This window comes from Osmia bicornis, chromosome 14 (assembly GCF_907164935.1).
Source record: "Osmia bicornis bicornis chromosome 14, iOsmBic2.1, whole genome shotgun sequence".
Lineage (NCBI taxonomy): Eukaryota > Metazoa > Arthropoda > Insecta > Hymenoptera > Megachilidae > Osmia > Osmia bicornis.
In genome coordinates, this window is record NC_060229.1 from 5,763,502 (window position 1) to 5,787,084 (window position 23,583).

The 23,583-nt window shown below is 45.2% G+C and overlaps 1 protein-coding gene across 5 annotated transcripts in view; it reads right to left on the reverse strand.

Annotated features, from left to right (window-relative positions):
* Positions 1-23,583, reverse strand: part of LOC114876834 (transcription factor Sox-2) — a 239,927-nt gene that overhangs the window by 36,263 nt on the left and 180,081 nt on the right. For all 5 annotated transcript variants that reach the window (XR_006830065.1, XR_003789457.2, XR_006830066.1 and 2 more), the window contains one exon: positions 319-384. Coding sequence is in view for 2 of the 5 variants with exons in the window: in XM_029188684.2 (XP_029044517.1) it covers positions 319-384 (66 nt within the window). In the remaining 3 variants the exon portion in view is untranslated. The remainder of the gene's footprint in view (positions 1-318; positions 385-23,583) is intronic.

Sequence of the window (23,583 nt, forward strand, 5' to 3'; positions counted from 1 at the left end):
AGCAACGTCGGAAGATTATTCCATTAAAATCCGGCGAACGAGGGAACGCGAAAATGGGTGGAAACTAAACGGTCGATTATCTAAAGGAATGCTCGTACCTGGACGCGTAACACGTCGTCGTACACGAAGCGATTTGTACTTAATTAAGATTACGCGTTGATGAGAACGCGCGCGGCACGCGAGCCAAGATATTCGAGGGAGATTACACGCTCAACCCGGTCGATTCGAAACGTAGACGTTCTTACGACACCGCTCGGGCTCGTTCTCTATTCTAATTTTAATTTTATTTTTTTATATTTATCTGATCATTTTACTCACCATGCCCGAACCGATTCCGAGTAACAGCCTGTATCTGGATTCAACATTTTGCGATCGCTCTCCGACCTGCAAGCAGAAAAAGATCAGTTCAAATAAACTGTTCCAAAGGAGTGTTGATTTGCACACAAAACTTTGATTGAAAATTAATTAGAAAGGAATGGCGAAAGAAATTCTCGATGTCCGAGCTGTAAAAGGCACGCGTTTATTTTATCCATAGAATGCGAGAGATTCGAGTGAGACTTATTATCGTTGTAAGCAGGATTTTACGATAGTCATCCCAGGCGTCTTGAACGGTTCAAAAGACGAGTCACACTGCTTGTTTCGCACGAAACGAGAAAATGACGATCAACCGAGGTGTACATGGTGATTTTATACGAAAGAAATTACGTGTTCCGTGCATCGGGCCAATTGATTGCCATGACGCGGCCCTTGACAAGTATGATCGACCGCTAAATAACCAGCTTCCCAGTGTTAAGTATTATTACCATGAAAATTGTTGAATGAAAAATAATAAACATACGTATATACAATGACAAATTAAGAAAATTATATTATTATCTCACGAATGAATAAAAATTTCGTTTTCAATTACTAATTACTGTAACACCAGTCTCGTACAATTATATGCAAATATTAATTAATCATGTTACGTACAAATATATACCATGAAAATTGTTAAATGAAAAAGTAATAAACATACGTATATACAATGACAAATTAAGAAAATTGTATCATTATCTCACGAATGAATTATAATTTCATGTTTCCAATTACTAATTACTGTAACACCAGTCTCGTACAATTATATGTAAATATGAATTAATCATGTTACGTACAAATACACACCATGAAAATTGTTGAATGAAAAAATAATAAACATACGTATATACAATGACAAATTAAGAAAATTGTATCATTATCTCACGAATGAATAATAATTTCATGTTTCCAATTACTAATTACTGTAACACCAGTCTCGTACAATTATATGTAAATATGAATTAATCATGTTACGTACAAATACACACCATGAAAATTGTTGAATGAAAAAATAATAAACATAAGTACATACAATGACAAATTTCATATTTTCAATTTCTAATTACTGTAACACCAGTCTCGTATAATTATATGCAAATATGAATTAATCATGTTACGTATAAATACACACCTTCATTGACAACATTATGTCGCTGCAAATTAAATCGAGCCTTATCGTAGAACGCGATTCTTCATTTCCAATTTACCGTGGATTTATGGTCCCTAGGGGTTCCCATAAAAAATACTCATTCGTGAAGGTAACCACCGCGACGTTATCGAGTCGAATGAACGTCGGAACGAAGACAAAGACGCGCAAACAACGATGACAAGGTGTAACGGGGGCGTTCGTCGCGGAACGAGACGTGTGTCGATAAATTTATTCGAATCGCGGTCGTTTTATAATAAAACGTGCCTCTGCTTTCGTCGTCCATTCACGCTGGACGATACATTATCCGCGGTACGCGGAAAATTTATTCGTCGCTTCCCATCCCCCTCGCTCTCTTTCTCGCCCTCCTCGATTCTTCGTCGACTTCTTCTCTTTTCCTCTTTGTCTCTGCTATTTTTGCTTTTTTCTTTTTCGTTTTTTTTTCATTTAGCAAACTCGGTTCACCGTTTCGCGTTATTGTCAGCTTGTGTATCGACGATTAAACGCGCGTGTCAACCGACACTCTCTTTCATCGGGGGTGGAAACGTTTCCGTGTTGCACCGAGCAGAGATAAAAATGTGACGGCTGTCCTTGCTGCTTGCAATTTGAAAGACACGTCGGCCGATTCCAGGGGTAATTTTTTGACGTTCGAAACGGGACCCGTGCTACTCTTTACCGGGTTGTCAACCCTGGCTGTCAGCGGTCGGTTGAAAAAGTTTCATTCCATTAAAAGAGTAAAAGAGGGACGTTTAATCCTGGCACGGACTTTATACGAATATTGCTTATTGAAAAATTCAATTGTGCATTAAATTATTTCATTTCAAGTAGCTAATTGATCGGTATAAATATTTTATAAGAAATTCTCATGCTCGAAGCAGGGCCGACTCGCAGTACACAAACCTCGACCGAAACGTCTGAAGAACTGGAAACAACTGAGCTCCGGCCCTGCGTCGAGCGCGTGAATTTGTAAACATATCTTGAATCGTCTCGTTGGCCGGATTATTGTTCCCTCTCTCTTATATCCTCGCTTGTCCTCGTCGTTTACATCTCTGCCCGTCGGGCGCGAAACCACCCCCTCGGGCCAAGAAGATCACGAGTAACCCTTTGATTTTTCAATCGGCCGCGGGCGATTGTTTGCGTGTTGTGACAGCCAGTATTATCGAGCACGATTATGAGCGGTATTAAGGGTGACTCGTGAGAACCCCATCTGGTCGTGGAAAGAGGGGGAGGTCATCGAGGGTGGAAATCACTGTTCGCTCCCATTACGCATTCATGCACGCAGGTTGCGTGACTATTCGTGTGCTTTGCGTAACTCGTGTCTTCACGTACAGTCCCTTACAATAACAATGCACCCTATAAAATAACACCACTCGGTTTAACAAGCTGTGATTTATTTCAGTGTTCATAATAAAACTCGTTCTAAATATTTCAATTAAATGATCATTTACTATAAATTACACAGTTCCTTTAAAAATTACCATTAAGGTTTTCAAATTTAATTAATTTTCCATTTTATTAAATTTTTTTTAAACGTTTAAATTTTAAATTTTGGAAACAGACACTTTGTATTTTGTTTGATAAATATTTGCTGAAATGTTTGCGTTCTTTTTCTGAAATAAGGGTGTTATATTATTGCCATGGACTGTACCATCGTGGATTCACAAGCGTGCGTATGGGAATGCGAATTCGACACGGTACCACGTAATAATTCGAGGGGTCGGTAGGAATGTGATTTTTGGTTACGAGGGTGAACCACCCCCTTCAGTGCGGTTTGTGCGTGACCGTAGCTCGACCGAGCGAACTGATTCCTTGTGCCTTTTTATTTCTAGATCGACGTCACCGAAACACTTTGTCCCCGTGGAATCACTCACCGTAAAAATCGTGGGTCGCAATAACGAAACCGAAAAAATATCGCGTGATCATCTTTCGTTATGATCGGTGCATGACAAATCGGAATACAGGGCGTTCCAAACAGGCTACGAGTTTCAGTTGCATTGTTAAAAAAGTGCATCCGTACGATATAAAATTTTCCTGACGACACTGAATTCCTTCGACACCTTGCGACATGTGCTTGTACACAAGCGCATACCATAGAATTGTCAAATTTCGTCTAGGACACCAGAGACGCAGAAAGAAATCCGCTGATCCTAGGTAGAAACGATGTTCGCGGAAAGCGATGGAACGTGAGGAGCCCGGGTCTCTTAATTCACGTAACCGGAGAACGATCGCTGCTCTCTGATAGGAACATCGAGTTTACAACGGGCGAAACGGATCGCGTTTCAATTTGTCGACAGGTTGCGAATAATGCCAGCGAGCGAATCGCGCACGCGAAACGTTTCGCCGCGGCGGAATCAATTATGCAAACCAGCCGGCGGCGGGGCTCGAATAAAATTTCGCGTACCGTCGAAATGCGACCGATTGTGCGCCGCGACGAAATGAAATCGCGGCGACGGTGGCGGCGGGTTTAATCAAAAATCAATCGAGTCGCTTTCAACGACGGAAAAGTAATTAGGCGATGCATGATTAAAGAGACTCCGCCCGACCGATGGAAACTGGAACGTTCAATTCTGCAAGAACGTACGAGGATCTGTTGAAATTTTAATAAACGTTGTGCTACGTTCAATTATCGTGCTGTAAAAAAAATTTTTACGATAACAATGTAAATTTTGTAGCGTTCAATATAATCGCGATGAATGCATTTCGAAGAATGCATTCGATCTAATTGAACGATAACAACGTGAACCTTGAAGAATCTTTGCACTTAATCGCCTTATTATAGAAAAATCAGAAATTCGAAGAACGTCAAGTTCGTATTGAATGCGATTTGAAAAGTTGCACCGAATCGCCAGAGGATTTTAATTTCCTACGAAGCAACCTGATTTCTTAGAGTTCGTTTCAGAATCATTTTCGGGGCATTTAATAAACACCACGGCTATTTGTCAAACCTGTCGATGGTTAATGACTAATCGTCAGCAGGGGGGTCGGTTCTGTCTTCGAGGGCCTCGTGAGAGACGAGCAGGTGAAGGAAGAGGCCGAAAGGGAGGAGGAGCGTGAATTTAAGGGACTGGAAGGACTCTGAGCTTCCACGTAGCCTGGTACCTTTCGTTCTCCAACCATTTGTCAAGGTGACAAGGCAATCTCACCCCTACGCGCTATCACCCCCTCCAAACACCGCGATTTCGTTCACCAGTTACTCCGGTGTCATCGATCAAAGTTATTTGGAGATTGGATGTGCGCTATTTCTATTCAAAAAATGTCCCTCTTTCTTTTGCAACAAACTTTCCACAAAAATAGGAAATTTCTCCCGGACAAAATGATTTATGAATGGTTAAAGGTGTTCGATTTTAATTAGCAATATTTCTCCTTATTCGTCGAATATTTATCGAGTCGAAATTATGAAATTTCAGAACGGTGCGGAGATTTTTAAAGCTTCCAGGTTCTCCTTTTTTTTCCCTTCCTTTCTCGTGGGTTAATGGAAGCAGAGGCGTTTGCCGTTTAGGTGGATGAGGCAACCACTCTTCTTGAGTGTAACGATTACGTCGCGAGGGATACGATACTTGAAGTCGACGACTTTTAGCCGGATTGCCGGTAGATTGGTCCGAACCTTCCTCCTTCCTACAATCTCTCTGAAATGGTGGCTCCTCTTCCCCCTTTTTTTGACAGAAACACGCTTCTTCTCACCGTTCTCGTTCGATATTAATGTTTACTTGTGTTTACACATTTAATTTTCTGTTACACTTTACATGATAATTACCCTTGTGCGAGTTTGAAAAATTGAAACTTTCAAGCAGGTCTCGATTTTTCCAGGCCGCATTTCCACAGGAACTTTTTTCGAAAGGAAAGCAGCCGAATCGATCCATGTTAATAATCGTCGAGTGGTACGCAAGTACCGTGTCCCCAGTCACATAATCACTGTACTTAAGGGGAGTGCTCGCTCCACCCGTGACCGGGTTCCCACAACCTCGCCGTCATTAAACGACCAGGCGAATCACGTCGTTCTCCTGTCCCATGCGATCGACCGTTTTGGCAGGTGCTACGTTCACGGGTTTCCCATAAAACCGCGAACCGCATTCGACGCTTTAATTGCGGGCCCCGATGAAACGTTACCCCCGTCGCGAAAATCCCATACAATCGACACAGGAAACTCCCATACACCCTGATTCATCCAGCTTTAAGTTTAAACACAGTGATTTAATTTCTGTCCATCGACGGTCTTTTATATAATTTCACGAATAATCTTCTAATTGTGTGTTACTTTTTATAACGAGAAGGTATATAACCGATTAGAGTTGGTTTCAGAGCTGGATGTCTTACCGTTTTCGAGATATCGTGGTAAGGTTAGGTGTATGCGCAGTATCGAATAGCGCATGCGCAGTATCAAGTAGCGCATGCGCAGTCCCAAAATTGTACAAAAATTTCTTACCACGATATCTCAGAAACGATAAGACATGCAGCTTTGAAACCAATTTTAATCGGTTTCTGGTAGTAAATTTAGGTTACATACCGAATCTGAGTTCTCAATTTTGGTGGAGCCATTCGGAAACTTATTCGAAGATTCTTTTCGATGGAGCGCTTGATACTCGACTCGCGACGGTCGGGTTCGTGTAACAAATCGACCTTTTAATCATGAGTAGCTTCGTTGCCTCCACTCATTTCGCCTAATGGGGGCCCCTTGTTTAGGCGTTTCGCCGCAGTGCGGTAGGTTACCGGCCAATTTCACCCTGGCTACGTCGATTCGACGTTTTGTTTAAGCCTCGAGACGTCCATTAGTCACCGTTCGCACCGGGCAACTGCGATACCGGTCACCCTTCGATCGTTTTCGAGGATCCAGCGGCTACTTGATCGACTACAAAGGTGCAGAAGTGTTTGAAACTTGATCCGAAGCGTGTCTGATCGTTCAGATATATTTGAAGAGAAACTTTTATACTTTTTAAGGAAATTGTGTTAATTAGAATTTTTTATTTTTCAAAAATTCCTAACAAGCTCAGATGTTTGAAATATTGTATATGCAGCGACGCGAACGTGCTTAATCACAAATCGTGACGCGCTATCACCGGAAATCCGAACGAAAACGAGTCTGAGGGTCGATCGATCCCGGGGAAGAGGGAAGGGTAAGAGGATAGAGGAAGGAGGATCCATGGATCCATGGATCCGAAACGTGACAGCGCTCGGCTGAGCGTGTATCCCACCTGAAAACCGGAAACCGGGGTTCCCCTGCGGAGTGAGAGAAGGCAAGCCTACCGGAACACCGGAACCGGAAGGGTGCGGAACCTAGGCGACCGACGACGTGCCGGACAGTACAGGCTCGCACTGATTACCCGCTGATGAACGTACCGCCTCGTTGACTTCGGCCAGGGTCGTTATTAGATACGCCCCTGGTGTTAATCAGAATACTAAAAAACTCTTGCTAAACTGTTGAAAAATTGCAAAATTGATCAAGTTTTATTTAACAATAAAAAAATACGAAATTATATAACAAGTTTCTTTGAATCTATAATTTTTACTTAAAATATTCTGAAATAGAAAAAAAGATTTCCAGACAACAATGTAACAATGTCACGAAATTTTCGAGGGGTATGGTCATTTTTCCTGCTTCACGGTTCCACGCGACAATGGGGCGCGTGTTTTTAGGCTCGGCCGATGGGAAAAAGCGATCGCGGCCGGAAGTGGAAGTGGAAGTGGAAATTGAGGCAATGAGAGCGTTGCCCGGCGCGGCTCTTATCGAGATATCGTCGGTTTCTCGTTTCCGCAATTTCCTATCTGCCATGGTCCCTGCACGACCACCAATAAAAATACATTTCGACGAGTCCTCGCGAACTCTGTCCCTCTATCGACCAGAATTCCTATACCACATCATTTTCCATGGAAAAAAGAAATTCTTACGATATTCTAAAAATATTTACAAAGGGGAGCTTCTCAACTGTATCTCTTCACGGTCACTGACAATTCGCAACAAATTACCAGTATTAATTTAATCGGAATCATAGTGATCTCGCGTACAGTTAAGCGAATTAAGTCGTTCAGTGCGCAACAATGTTGAGAAGCGGGTTGGAGTAGAATCCGTGGGATTAAAAAAGCCGAAAGTAGCCATTTTTCTCAGCTAGTTTTTTTTCCGGCGATCGTCGTCGAAATTTCGATCGGAAATTCCCGGCGCGGCGCAGAGAGCTCGCAGAGGAAACGCTTCGATGCAAAATCGTCCTTTTGATCGAGCTTCTGCGCGACCAGAGCCGCTTCAATGGAGAAACACCGACAGAGGGTGTGAGCGGGGAGGAGAGGGGAGTAGGAGAGAGAGACGAAATTCACCCTTGCGGCAACATTGCGAGAGAGCACACCTGGCCAGAGCTGTGCAGCTGCAGCTACAACCCTCCCCGTCTCCGGCGACAGGGGATGAAAAGGGGAGGGAAAAACGAGCGCACCGGAGGGTCGTTGCGGGGCATCACCGATTCCAGCGGGCCATCGTACGAGGGGAGAGGGCTGCTCTCGGATGCTGAGATTTCAGTTACGCATTTGCTAGCCAACGATTTTCCAAACTCCAGCGAACCGGCTTAAAAAATGAAACGGCGAACATTGTTTTCGGCTGGTCGACGTTTCTGCTCCGCTCGACGGATGAAACGTCACCGTCACACTGTCCCTTTTTTTTTTCTCCGATTTTTCTAACGCGCCGGTGCGTTAGAACACGCGCGTGAATGGAACGTTGTTGGAATCGAGATGAAGAATCTTTTGCCATGGAAATATTTCGATATATGGATCGTTTTTCTATACAGTTGTCCAAATTGAATGTCACATCTTCAAATTGAAATAAAACGGGAATTATGTGATTTTTTTATGGTTTCTTTATTTTAACACAAAGTCTAATTATTCAAATGTCCTTCTCGGCTTTTTTTACGAGCTGATGCGTTTCACCCAATTTTTCATTATATTTTTACACAAGTGGAATTCAATTTGTGATTTTGGCATAAACTTCACTTTCCATACACCCCATAAAAAAATCTGATGGTGTTAAATCAACCGATCTTGGTGGCAATTCGTTAATTGCAATTCGGTTCGTTAAATTTGGTCAATTAATAATTAATGTCATAAAATAGACTTTGCATTAAAATAAAGTAACCATACAAAAATTAAATACTTCGTGTTTTATTTCAATTTGAAGATATGATTCAATTTTGATAACCTTATATTTTATTGTTCGAAAGGATGGCAGTCGCTTTTCGATTATCGCGAAACAAGAAGTCTGATAATGTTTAAAAATGAACAAGACGTACAACGAAGAAGCCAGGATCGCGTTATTAGAGTTCATTATACCAGATCACGTTCTTCTGAATCGATCCTCGCAGGATCCTCTCGCGTGTCTCGGCAATCTCGGCTATCGTGCAGGTGAATTTATTCAAATGCCGATCAATTCAGAAGCACGGCACTCATCGACACGGCGGTTCCAGCACTTCTGCCTCTCTTTTTTCCCTCCTTTGTCATCCGCGTTGCGGATCCTTTTGTACGGCCGCCTCGGAAGGGGGGACACGGAACAATGACCCCGATTTACGATTCGAGAATTTGTTTATAAATGACGGAGCGTCGTCTTTCGAGGATGTCCGTCGTTGAAACCCGTCCATAAAATAGAGGATTTCCCGAAGAGGATCACCGGGACAGGTTGCTGCTCGTCGAGTGGTTAACCCCGAGCAAGGTACAAGGAAAATAGTGCTTATGTTAATTTCGAATTTGTTGCGAGATATCACGATTCCGTTCACCTAATTATCCAACGAAGGGAGCGTCGCGAAACGTTCGGGGGATGAAAAATGTTTGCCGGCCGTTTGCCGCGTCCACGAGGGGGTGCCCGGCATTAGTCGCGAGACAAAGGAGCAGCAATTACAAAAGAAGAAGCGTGTCCCGCCTCGAGGAAGAAGATCCGGAAGCCTAAGTTTATTTACATTACAGTGCCACGGACGGTCTTTCGCTCCTTTTGTCGACCGCCAAGAGTAATGCATATTAATAGGAAGTAATCCCCGGAAAGGGGAGGTTGCGGGTGGCCGCAGAACGTAACGTAAAGGACCCTGTAGGAAGCTCCGAGGCGAACGTTCTTGCCAGATACAAACGTCGTCTCGAGTCACGTGGAAATTTCTGACGAATTCTGGCCCTCGATATAAATATTCATGGACGAGGAACTGAATTTTTATTGGGTCCTTTTCCGGCAGAAATGCTTGTACTTTCACGAAGGAAACGGAAATATATTATTGATCTTTTCTAACAGTAAAACTTGTTGGCACGTAAGGACAAACGATAAAAATTTCAAATCTATTCGTTCTAAATCAAGTCCCAGGCACTTATTGCTCAGACGAGGAGCACGAGAATTATCCGTCGGCTAACGGAGTACGAAGAAATTTGAATAAAGAAGGAAAAAAAGAAATTGGGTCGTCCACAGGAAAGACGGTGAATGAAAGGAACTGGTAAATCCTGGAAGCATGAACGGCGAAATCGCTGAGCCAGCTACACCTCCTCGCAACTACACACAACCTTCAGAAGAAATCCTACTTCCGAGAATTTCAGCCAGAGTAGCAACTTTCCTTTTTTTTTCTCCTCCTTTCTACCACCGGGCAGGATTATTTTCCCACGGGACTTTGGACCGGGAACAATTACCGGCCCCTCGAAAATCCACCGCGAAAGAGTTTCTCTCTGACCAGTCGGGAAGGAAGGGAAATTCGAAGAAAACTCTAGTCGAATCTCTAATCGAAGGAAACTATCTAATCGCCATCGGGAAATAGGAAGTAAAGAGTTTCGTTCCCTAGTGGTTATGATCGCAAAGTCGAGGAGTACTTCGCTCTCGTCCACGCACGGAACGGCTCTGTTCAAATATTAACAGGGAAAACAGAGGAGATTCCCAGACCTTGCTTGGTTTCGTAACACCGGTAGCCGAGTTTACACGTTTACTCGGAGGTTATCTGTACCCGTGTTTGCCGACACCTCGCCGTCTACATGTAACTTACGACCGGCACCCACGCGTTTACCGTCCGCCGTGTGTTACATTAGGATCGGTTACATCCACTCGACAATTTGATATATTCCTTGCTACTTCTTTCGTATCCCGTCAATATTTCGCAATTAAAAACGTCTACGGGCCCCACGAAATATCGAGGCATCGAAATTCAGGACCACGGTCGGAAACCGTCGACGGTTCAAGGATCGAGAGCCATCGAGGGCAGCCAGGTACCCGTTCGAATCCTGGAAAAAATCATCGCTCCACCGACGCGTACCGAGGAAGGATCGGTAGACAGTTGGGCGCCCAAAGCTTGTACCGGGGATGGTCCTGGCGCGAGGAGCTCAGGTAGCCGTGTCCCTTCGTCCCCTCCTGCGTAGTCCTTCGCAGTTTGAACCGACGAGGGGACGAGGAGAGGCCGTCTATCCGTGAACACCCTGTGATCTCTTCCTCCCCTCCTCGACAACGAGCGCACCTGGTCGCAGCCTGATCCTGGTCAGGGCTCGCAGGATGCTCGGACTCCTTCCTCTGATTTTCCTCTACTACGTCTTTGCGTTTATATTTTAAATTTAGCAAAATAAGACTCTTAATTTTAAAATTAATTGCGATAGGTAACTCTTGTTTCGAAATCTACGGGTCTGAGGAGAACTTTCACGAACTACCGATCTTTGGGTCGAGTTTAACCCAAGGAAGAGGTTGACGCCTCGTACCTGGTAACCTGAAATTCGTAATCATACACCGGGACAAACCGAGAACCGGCAGCCTCGCTCTCGAGAGCGGGTGGCGTGTACGAGAGAGGATACAAGGGAGGTAGGAACGAGTAAGGGGAAGGGGATGGTTGGTTTCTCGTTACAGAGCTTCCTGTATGGAAATCATAGAATGCTAAGTCTGTCTCTCTCCTACCGGCACGGGACACCGTGGCTGGCACAATGATCTCAGATTCGAATCAAATCTAGGCTACATAACCGTCTCGCTCCCTTCCCGTTTAGCCAGCCTCCTCTCTTCCGGAACGAGCCAGCAGATCGATAACCCAGGTAATCGATTTTCCAGCCGGTCTACGGTTAGGAAAAATTTCCGAGACTTGTTGCTCCGTTCTTATCGACGGCCCAATTTCGAATATCAGTCGCGTTTAATAAAATTTCATAAAAGCGAGCCAGGTGAAGTGTTCGCATAATGGCGTCCGCGATACGAATGTTAAAGCCGTGTGTACCTGCGCGATACGCGGGCGCGCAGGGTGAAAAAAGGCCCGTCACGCACAAAGTGGAATTCCCTGGGTGCTCACGTACGTGCGATTAGCATGACAAGTGGAAAGTAATTGTTCGCCGTAGACGACCTGTAGACGAGGTTCCAGCTCGACCCACCGGACCCCCGTGGCTCGTGAATCGAAACAGTTTCCTTTTCAGCAGAACCGAGCGCACGCTCTCGGGACCGATTTCGTGATCACGCCACGAGCGAAAACGGTTCGTCAATTAATTCGATTCCGGAGAGAACACCGGCGCCGCGTGCGGGACAATCAATTAAGCCTCGATCGGCCAGCGGAGATTATTCGAAACAGAGCCGAACGAGAGAAAGCAGGGGAGATTTTATTTATTTAATCATTCGTTTATCTTCTCTTTCCAAAGGTAAGCTTTCGACGAAGAGACGATCTCAAGAAATAATTCTAGATTTCCGAAGAAAAACACCGATCATTCGTGTAACTAGCTTAGCTCGGAATGAAAAAGCAGGCATATTGCGTACACACGGTGGTATGCGTGTCCCATGAACGGCCGGTATCTTGATAGCCATGCAAATGGCCCGGTGTCAGATCCTATCGCGGAGCCGCATAATCAAAAGCGGAGGCACGCAAGCGCGCGAACCCATCTGCCCCCTCTTCAACCTTCTCAACCTAACCTTTTCTCTCCCTCTGTCAGCTTGGTACTGTCGTTTTTTCGATTAGGAAGAGATCGGAAAGCTCCAACCTCCGTGACAGTCTTCCGCCTACTGAATTAAGCGTCGCGAGGCTCGGTTCGCGGACCTGGCCTCGCCCAGAATCACGCAGCCAACGCATGCGCCCTGGGTGATACACGTTTCCTGCTATAGATCCATCGGCGCGATCTATGGGGACTTCGACGATTAGCCAAGAAAGACACTTATTATGGAAAGTATGAATTTTCTATGATTTCTTATGTTTCTTCGTTTCTCGCGATGGAAATAAAAGTACGTTAATAAGGTGGGAAGAAAAACGTTGAAAAAAGAGCGTGAAAGCTGTCGAAACCGATGAAGCAGGGAAACCGTGAGCGAAAGGTGCTCTCGTTTTTTTCAGCCTCTAGAAGAAACAAGACGGATCCTTCCCTTTTTCTATCCACCCGTGTACACCGTCCACCTACGTATTTTCTTTTTTTTTTCTGAGATTCTTGTGCGGTTCCAGCCAACATCCAGAGACGAAGATATTCCGGCTGAGTTGCGCCTCCTACTACCGGCTATCGTGGGCCAGATCAAATGGCGGTCTAAGAAGCAGGCGGGTCGAGGCGGGAAGAAATATCGTGAACTGGAAAGAGAGTGTGTAGCCAGGGGTGAAATCCGGTAGCCACGACCACGTCGACCCACGTTTGTGTTCGACGGGGCGCAAAACGGTCGAGCCGCCACCGCGATGCCAGCTTGCACTGAAAATGTCCTCAATTATCTCGATGATTTTTATTATTGAAAAATGTCCTCAATTATCTCCATGACTTTTGCTATTCAAAAATGTCCTCAATTATCTCGATGATTTTTATTATTGAAAAATGTTTTTAATTATCTCCATGATTTTTGTTATTAAAAAATGTCCTCAATTATCTCGATGATTTTTATAATTGAAAAATGTCCCTAATTATCTTCGTGACTTTTATTATTGAAAAATGTCCTTAATTATCTCGATAATTTTGATTATTGAAAAGTGTCCTCAATTATCTCGATAATTTTAATTATTGAAAAATCTCCCCAATTATCTGGATGATTTTTATTATTGAAAAACAAAGTTTCTTGCCAAATGAAATTTTGTGTCGTTGATTCTTTCGAATTTTAAGAAATCTTCATTTCGTTGGTCCTAATGAAAGAGGTGTAATGGAACGAGGTGGTTCGTGTTCGTAGAACGTCGAATCACGGAAAGCCTCCCACGTGAAAATTACGTGACGGGTCTACGAAGGGAGCCGATTTCCCTGTAATCATCGACTCCCGTTTCCTGTACGATGGCACGTGGCCGTTTTCATGTAATTTCCCCTCTTCCTCTTCTTCTTCGTGGCCAGCCAGCCGCTCACCTACGTGCTCGATAGCCAACGATCACTTACGGCCGTTTAATTAATGCGCCGCGCCACGTGGCACGCTTTGGCTTTCGTCTCACGCGCGTCAATACCTTTTCCTCTCCTTCTTGATTATTCGAAATGACGGAGAAAATGCTCGACCACGCGCACTTACTCATGCGGCTACTCCGCCGATGGAGAGAACACGGGCTCCTTTGCTATGCGCGTCGAATAATCGTGCGAGAATCGGTTAAATAAGCCTCGAATATCGTGGACGCCGACAAAGTTGCCGCGATCGCTTGCCTGAATTTCAAGGAGCCACCTATGGATACATCGCACGAAAGTTCGAAGCATTTCAATTAGCGATCGAATGATCGATTTGAGGAAGGTGAATTAGGATTAAGTTGGTGAGTAACAGGGTAATCTGCTCGAAAAGGTAATTTGAGGATCGCGTGTTTCGGTTTATGACTTCGTAAAACTGGGAATACAACGGCGCGAGGGGAAGCAAACACTGATTACTCTTTTTTCGGAGGAGTAAATGATAATACTGTGAAATTTTTGGGTGTAACGACCCTACCTTTTTCTAAAGCGGGGAACAAAATGGAGAAAAAGCGGAGGAAATCGAGCGTTTAAAGAGCGAATCAATTATCAGAAGTGCAGGGAGCGCGAGGAGAAGCTCCGCGGTTCCTCGAATTTACAACGTCTGGAGTCGTCGTCGCGCGTACAACGGGAATGACGCCCACGTTCGCGCACCCTCTCCCACCCCCGAAACCACCCCCTCTGTGTACGTCAAAACCGGCGGAGTTTCTTGCCGTAACTAACTACTCGTGAATTTATCGAGGCACCGAGTCGAGTTTCTCGCCTGCCGACTGCGAGCTCCCCTTCTCTGCCGCGTAGGCGGCAAGGTAACCGGTAGGAAAGTTTCCAACAGTTTCTCCCGCGGTGACGACGACGACCAAGGTGGCGGTGAGGGGTGGTAGCAGAGGGTGGCTCTCGACCGAGGGACGAACTTGTAGTTTATGAATTTATAGCGGCGGAAAGCGGCAAAGGCGAGCGAGTTACGCGCGCTCCAGTTTATTCCGTCTCACCTCCAAGATTTTCCTCCCATTGAAATTCCGGCTGTCGGCAGCCCTCTTTGCGACCGCCCCCCTCCGACGTCACAGAACTTCTGTCCCGACTTCTTGCCAGCCGGGAAATAGTCGCGAGCCATTAACGAGACCGGCCGAGCTGCAATTGCGAGAATCCTGCGGACGAACCGCGCCGATAACTTTCCCAGATCGCCCAGTCGTTAATGGAAACTTTCGCGCGCACTTCGGGGGGACTGTTTTGTCCTCGGGGCTAACGTCGCTCGCAGGGACACCTCGATACAAATAAAAAAGCCACCCTTGCTTCCTGAAGTTGTAAACAATAACGCAAACTTACGAACGAGAACGAAACACAAATATTCCCTTAACGAATCGGTTTAGAGAGGGTGGCAGGATCCCGTGCGATCGATCAAAGTGGACAAATGCTAGCCGAGTAAAGTTACGTCGGAAAGTGCAACGATTAAACACGATACACGTGACCACGAAACCCTAAACCGCGTCCTTCCCCGGCCCAGCTCCGTAATTGCATCGTTCGAAAGCGTTCCACGGGGCCTAGGCGCAGCACGGAAACCGATGTAACTGCATATGCAGTCTCGTATACCTGTGTACACCTGTTCCGTTTCCTGCGAAAACACGACGAGTTCCAGTTACACAATGGGACACACCGAGTACACGGACACCGCACGATTACGCTACGCTCGCACGACGTACACGCGCGTACACGTACGCTTCTTCGTGCAAAGCCAGCAGCGTGATGCGAAGTGGCGCTTATGCAGGTGCAAACAGGTGACTCGAGACATCGTTCCCATCGCCTCTAATTTATCATACCTTCGAATTATTGCCTCTTCAATTCTTATCTACGGAATATATTACTACCGTGTTACTTAAGGATTAAGGGAGGTTTCTACCTTGTTGGGCCAAAAAATTTTTCATGCGAAAAGTATGAAATATAGAATGTTGATTAAGCGGTCTTTATTAAACATGAAAATTGGTGAATAATCGAACATTTTTTGACCCAACAGTTGGAGGATTAATTCAAAAATTCTTAGATTTTTTTTTCTTTTCGTCACCTGCTTTTGTAAAATGTTGTTTTCTGGAGTTAAAATAAAATATTTCAAATTAAGGTTCAATGACTCAGAATATTTCATTTTTTTCTCTCCCAGTGACAGGAGAATCGACGTCCAGCAACGCATGAAGCCGGTGGTGTCGGTGTTTCAGAGATTCGGATTCGGTCACGCAGCTCGCGCGACACTACGGGGCACCCACCGTGTCTCCTGTCCTGACACACGCGTGAATTTATACGCGCGTGGGTGTGTCGGCTTTCCTAGGATCGCCGTCGTCGTCACCGATACCCTCTCGCTTCCTTTCGCTCCGGTTTCCGTAAAATCGCGGATGCACGATGGCCTGCTGCCGGGCAATTGATACCCCGCACGACGCGAATTACTTGTAATTTTACCCCGTCGTACGAGTTCCCACGCGACTCGCACCCTCGTACGAATTTCCGGTATTTCTCTATTTTTTTCCCTAAAGAGTTTGCTTCTTAATATCTAACCGCGTTATTCTCGTCGAAGAACTCGAGGATTCTGGTAGCGAAAATTTGAAAGCGAGAGGCTCGAACGTCGGCAATTAGGAGAGTTAGGAAGAAGTATCCCTGAGCGAGGCCAATATTTGGTCAATAATGTCAATAACCTCGCGCACGACACTCGACACTTCGCGTCCCTTCGCGCGTGTTGACGCGCGCGCCGAAGAACACGCCAGGTTTTGTTGGCCGAACATGTGCATCGTGACTGGGCAGTTAACACCTCAACGACGAGGAGCGTCCTGAGTCATCGATGAACCGTGGAATCAATCCTTCCACGAAGAAAAGTGCCGCTCGGAATATTCTTCTTTCGAGGTTTGATGCCCTTTGCTTTGAATTCAGGAGAGCTTTGTTCCTTTCGCGTTAAAATCATTAGCTTCATTATGCAAAAATTAAATTTCGAATGCAATTCAATCCAAGTCGGTCGCTAAGTCCTTTGCTCCAAGGAAATAGTGTTTCGCCCTGATTTTGTGAACCATCTCTCCTAGTCCGACGAATTTGCCGGTCGGTTAGAGAAAAGGGTCACAAAACTAGTGTCTCGGTGGTAAACGAGGAGCAGAAGCGAGAAGCTTGTCCGGTGAAACTCGAAACTGCCCGCAACGTCTCTTATGTCGCCTGCTTCTTTCCCTAACAGACTGGACACTTTACGCGAACATATATCACCGTCCTCGCATGGGGAACATTAAATTCTCCATTACACGATTTACATACCCGAATTATCGATTCGACGAATCAGCCATCCGGAAGTTTGATTAAAATCGAGGAAAGCGATGAAGTAATTACAAAAGTAAGACGTTGATGAATCATTTTCGTTCATGGGATTCGATTTTAGCCAGGAACAGAGGTGCACAGGAGTAATCCAAAAATTCATCCGTCCTGCAGAGGAGCTGGAAATCTTAGACGTTAAGTAATGGACGAACCATTAGCTGTCGTACCGTCCCAGACCGATATCGAGTTGCAGGAACATTACGTGACTCGTCGCATCCCATTTAATGTTAGTATCACTCTGGTATGACAAGTGGAAGACGCTCAACATTAATTTCTTCTGACAGAGGGATATCTCGAATCCTTTTTCGCGTGCGTCGGGAAACTGTGCCACGATCCTGTGTCCCTTCTATTCCAAAGGAAAACAGCGTTCGCGTGACACGATTATTTTAATTCGTCTCTAATTTTTTGGCGACAGACAACTGTTTCATTTTGAAACAAATATCCTTGTCTGAGCAAACTAAATTTATTATAAAATTTTTAAATATTTTTAAATATTTATTATATTCCAAAGGAAAACAGCATTCGCGTGACACGATTATTTTAATTCGTCTATGATTTTTTCGATAGTAGCGACAGACAGCTGTTTCATTTTGAAACAAATATCCTTGTCTGAGTAAACTAAATTTATTATAAAATTTTTAAATATTTTAAGTATCAATTTAAGATTAAAAAAAGTGCAATTAGAATTACATTCAAAATTCAATCGTACTAAAAATACCAACGAAATTGAACACATTTTAACACGATGTTGTAGGGTAAAGGGTTAAATAGTAGATAACGCGATAAAAGTCACCTTACACACGGTTGTCTGTCGCCTGAGCGTGAAATCTGGTGAAAACTCTTCAGTTCGATTTGCCAGTCGAACAGTTACAAAACGATTCGTTTTTTCTCTTCCCTCGAAGCTCTCTAGAATCGAGTGCACGGTGCTCGCGACGATCGCGCGCGATTTAACACTGTGTCGGATTAATTCTCAGCCGCCATTCAAGCATTAAGCAACGTTAATTCGTTCCGCTAACTTCTCCTCCCTCGTGGCACTACTTCACGTCTGAATACGAGGCTCGAAGAAGCGTCGAGGGGTTGGGGGAGGCGGAAAACGAACGCGGTTGCGAAGACGAGCCAGGATATCGCTCCCTCGAAACGGGAACGGCAGATGCTCCGTTAATTAATTAGAACCGACGGTGACACTTGTTACCCGCTGATTTCACTCGCGGATCTACACGTGCACGCTTGTTTCTCGCTCTGGATGCGAAAACCGTGCAAGAGACTCGAACTGAGAGAAAAGGGCTTCGAGAGGTGTTTCAGCCGAGTTTGTTCAATTTACGGGAAAAAGCAGCGACGCCCGATCAACTTTTCGAGAGGAGTTTTGTCTCTTTCATCAAATTATTTACTCTAAAAAAATCATTTCTACCTGCTGCCGTGAACGACGGCGTGAATCGTCGCGTTTCCTTGACGGCTGTTCGATTCGGGTCTGATTGTCCTCGTAGGTGCGAACGCGTATCCGAAGCTCCCATTAACGTTCACGCATTCAATTTCCCCGGGATCGACAAAGGCGTCGAATTACAAATTCAAATCCGAGCGGTCCCGTCGCGGCACGCGCGTCCTGTTAGCCGAAATTCTTTTCACGACCACCTGTAAAACGCTCGAGGCTCGATTATCCGTCTACGAATACAGAAAAGGAAAAATAGCAGATTCGCGGAGGGAAAAGGAACGATGAATAACCGGGGAGACAATGTGTCGTGGAATCTGGTTCCTCGAGGATCAATGGCCTCGCGATCGTTGTACGAATAACTCGTCCCATTGGGAACAGTTGTTCCGATACGCGACGAAACGCAATTAAAAAAAAAGGGAGAAGGAAATCCTGTCCATTTTCCTCGAACGGCAGCCGGGAATTTACTCGGTTCTATGAATAATTAAAGAAACTCCCGTCCATCTTCGAGCGTTCGAGCGTTCCCTATGTAAATTCACGTCCGACTACCGCGCGTCGAGCATCCTCCAGGGCTACTCGAGCGAACTCCACCCACGTAACGGCGAACGCCAGGAAATTTACAGCCTACACGGGCATTCAGGAACGGACCGCGTTCCGGAACACATAATTTAGCCGGTTGCAAATCCGCGGACACAGGCCTCTCGTAACGGCATCGAGCAACGTTTTCCGAGTACCAAATGAAATCTCTCGAATTAAGAATTTAGGACATCGCGCGTCCGAGCTGTCGAAGATGCGTTGAACCGTGGTCGAACAGGAAAGTGTAAAAATAAAGGATGCGGCAAAGAAGCAAGAGTTCAGGTTCGGTTTAAACGTTTCCCAAGCTGATTCGCGTCTGACTACAGAGTTTCGAGGATCCTCGAAAGCTACTCGAACGTACCGGACGATACGCGAGACTTGCGAGCATTCGTAAACAGGGCCGAATCACGCACACGCACGCGGCGACGAACCACTCGAGGATACTCGAATCGTGTACGGAGCTTAATTAGGGGTGTACGAACGATGCCCGTCCTGCCACGTGCTTTTTCTCGCGGCCGTGGAACGTCGTCCAGCAGAGTGTTTGCCGTTCGTTTCGTGTTGCACACACGATTCCCCAGCTCCTTTGCAACTCGATTCGCGCGTGTTTGATCGTCCTGCCTTCGAGGGTAGAGTGTTTGCTCTCGTTCCGGGGACCCACGTTTCCTTCGGTCCATGAATATCGAAGGAAGAATATACTACGACTGCTATAAAACCGTGCCTTTTTTATTTTAAATCTTTCGTGCTTCGAAAATATTCGGAATACGATTTTAATACCTCCTATCGTGGACGTTTTTCGACACTGCTATTCCAGGATTTTTTTCTATCGGATTGCAAGCGTGAATGGGGAGAGAGGATATTCGAAAAGCGAGCTTGCCGGAACGATAACGTTGAATCGCTCAACGATGGGATAATTATCGGACCGGGTGAAAGGAAAACTAATTTATTAAACGTTCCGAGAGATTCGTTGATAACGGATCACCTGTTTTTCTCTCGCGGACAACGAGATCCATCCGGTAAAAGAACAGTTGCCCGAAAACGAGTAATAAACGAATGAAATGAAAAAAAAAAACGCATACAGAGATATCAGGGAGTTGGATGCGTGAATAGGCAGGAGCCGGTAAAAGCCGAATGAAGGGTCACCGAAAACGCATCGATATTCAAACGAATCGTCACCTAAAAAGGACACATCCGATAAACCATCAGCGAGAACGGACAGGCTCGAATTACCATTGAAACCGGACAAAATGCTCTCTAACGAACGAAATAGACAGCGGTCCGAGTGGCATTCACCGTCGATACCCGTACAAAGGATCGATGAAAATGATCAGGGGGACACGGTCGAAATCGAGGAAAAACGGGGCCGGTCCGCTAACGAGCCGCCGCGAGATTTTTCACCTTATCGATGGACAGCCATGACAGGAGAAAATTAAGTTTGAAACCGGGTAGGTAAATTCGCTGGCTGTTAGGTAGCCAGTGGAAGAGGAATTTATCAAAGCAACCACGAATTTCTCCTCGCGAACTTGTCGATTTGCTAAACATTTTTCAGGGGGGTACGTCGCGAAAAACACGGAGACAATTTTTCCCTCGCTAATGAACGTCCCATCCGTACACGGAGGAGGGGAAAATTAAGTCGGAAAACGAGGGGCAGGGCGAAAGCAGCGGCAGTAAATCGTCGGAAATAAAAAGCAAAACAAAAAAAGAGGAAAAAAGAAAAATGGAGGGTTGAAGCTCCCGGCACAACAACGAGAGACTGTTCAAATAGGTCGACGGTGGCTGGCGAAAAAGGAATTTATTAGCGACTGCTGGAGTACATTCGCGATAAACCGTATGTCACGGTAGGCTACGGTGTGAGAGGTTGGTTATGGGCGATCCTGGCAACTAGCAGCCAGACGCGCGGACCTCTCTCGGTCCGCTCGGGTCGAGCAACAGCCACCGTTGCTGGCGCGCAAGCCGGATGATTTAATGCCGGGGCTGCCCCACCCTGGAATGCCGTCGTTTGCGCGAGATTTTCAAAAATAATATCGGCCCACCCGAGCGCGCCTCCTCTCCTCGTAGGAAGAGCGCCGGGAATTATGCTGGAATGTTTCCTAGTATTTCACTGGGAGAACGGGTCACGTTGAAACTTCTGATAGATTTACACCGTCCAGAGCACGCACCGTGCCCGCTGAATTAACGCGGTTTAATTATTTTTAACGGCGAATTGCTGTCTCACCGGAAAACTAAAGTTTCATTTAAAAGAGAAACGTGTACACGCGAGAAGAGGTTGATCTTCTATTCATAATCCATAATTCATAAATTCAATGCAGTATGTAGCTTATTGTTATTATTATTATTTTCTTAAAAAAGGGTTTATTCCCCTTTAGTAAATAAATGAAATAAAAAATAATACATAGTAACGAGTGGATAATAATTGAAAAGAAAAAATAAATTAGAGCCTGAATACCAAACACCATTCATTAAGGATGATCATCCAGTGTAAAATAATAAATAGGCGTAAAAGGGAGGATGTAATGGCTTGTACATACGGTTGGCTACTATTTCTTCCTTCTTGTTGCTCCTCACCTGTCACCTGGCCACGCGTGTGCGAATCCACGCTAGGCACAACCCACGTTTTTCTTTCGATCCGACGGGAAACAGGCTCACGCCTATCGTGTCGTATCGTTATCAGGATCTACGATCGCGATATCTCTCGGATCGCTCGTAGCAAAGCCGACAAACCAGATTTCCACTCGTTTCAACCCGCTTTACTAATTACAGTGTCACGGACGAGAGAAGAGCGTTTTTGCAATTTTGCTCTTCCGTGTTCCGCGAATTTTAATTCCATGCTTACCCGTACTCGCGAATCGCGATCCTTCTACCAGACACGATTTGTAGAAGTTATTCGTCAATTTTCAACGCCACCAATGCCGAACACTCGGTGATTAATGTTTTCGCTTTGCAAATGACACAACGGTGTTCAGGATGTAACCTACTGAACCCAATTTCGAATACTGAATCGCAAAGTTGACAGGAGGAAATAATATTTTACTTCAGCAACTTTGATGACTATTAATCAACCGGTTCAAGGTAATTTGCATGTACGTACCGTGGTAATTGTTGGAGGGGAATTGGCGAAATAGAAGGACGCGAGGATACGTGAAAGATCTAAGATTTCTCGGTCGATGGGGGTCGATAGGCGTTCGACTGCGTGACTGGAGGCCAGGTTAATAGTGACAAAGGAGTCGGCTAATCGCGGTAAGCTGACCAGTAAATTACCGCGATCGGAGGCTGGAACCGGTAACCTGTAAATCGGCGGCCAACGAAGGACGTCACCGTATCTTTAATGGGCATTCGCATTTTTCAACTTCCCACGTTTCGGGCCTCTAGACCAGTCTTAAGCCGTGCGCGACCGTAAATTAGATTTCTTCCAGGATGATTTGTAGCGCTTCCTTTCTTTCTCCCTTTACGTCTTTCTCTGTCTTCGGGCTAACACGACGTTGAAAATCAGCGAAATAACTTCATCAAAAAATATCGGTCGTTATTAATTAGACGACGAACGAACTTGGAAGATAAGAAATTCCCTGGATAACAAAATCGACGAAAAATCGACATCGCCGAATTTCTCGGCGGCCAGACTGGGAATTTGTTTAATTTCCGCATAAATCATCGGGACGTAATCCGCAGAATTATGAGTCCGACCCGGGCTTCGAGTTCCATCGGTAGTTCGAAGAGGGAAAAAAGAAAGAGAGGTAGATCTATCGCGGGGCGGAATTTTTGCGACGGATTCTACGATCGGCGCAGCTGCGACTCATCGGCGTTGGTGTTATTAATTCGTACGCATCCCCGGGACGATTAAACCGATAATGAGATTAATTAGCGTCGGCTCGAGGCGTGAAGTTTGAGAGACCGTCTGCGAACCGCAAGTCGTCGAGTCATCGGCATTTTTCGACTCGTGCCTGGAATTATTATCCGCGGAGAGGTGGGACGGCAGGGGAGTAACAGCAATTAACGTTTGATCGTGCAGCTTTTCTTTCGCTGCACGCGCCGTTAGATTCCGTATTATCATCATTATAATTCGTAGACGGTGATGTAACGGAGTCGAATACGATCGACGAAAACGACAGACACTTGCGATTACCGTGAAATCGACTGTCGAGCTTCGATCGATCTTCGTCTCATAAGTATTTTTAACCCTTTCGTTGCTAAGGGTGACTGTGATCATGATTAAACAGTCATTGAATACCAAAGTGCTTTTTAATTAAATCGATTAAATTCCAGTCGATAGAATCTCGCTCTAATTGGAAGGTAATTTAAATGAATAAACAGCAATCGAAATTTTTCATAAGCCAAAGATCACACACGAATCTTTCCGACTTGGAGTTTCGATTGAAATAATTAATCGATCCTATCGGTGAAACTGCAGTAAGCATAAAAATTCTTTGAG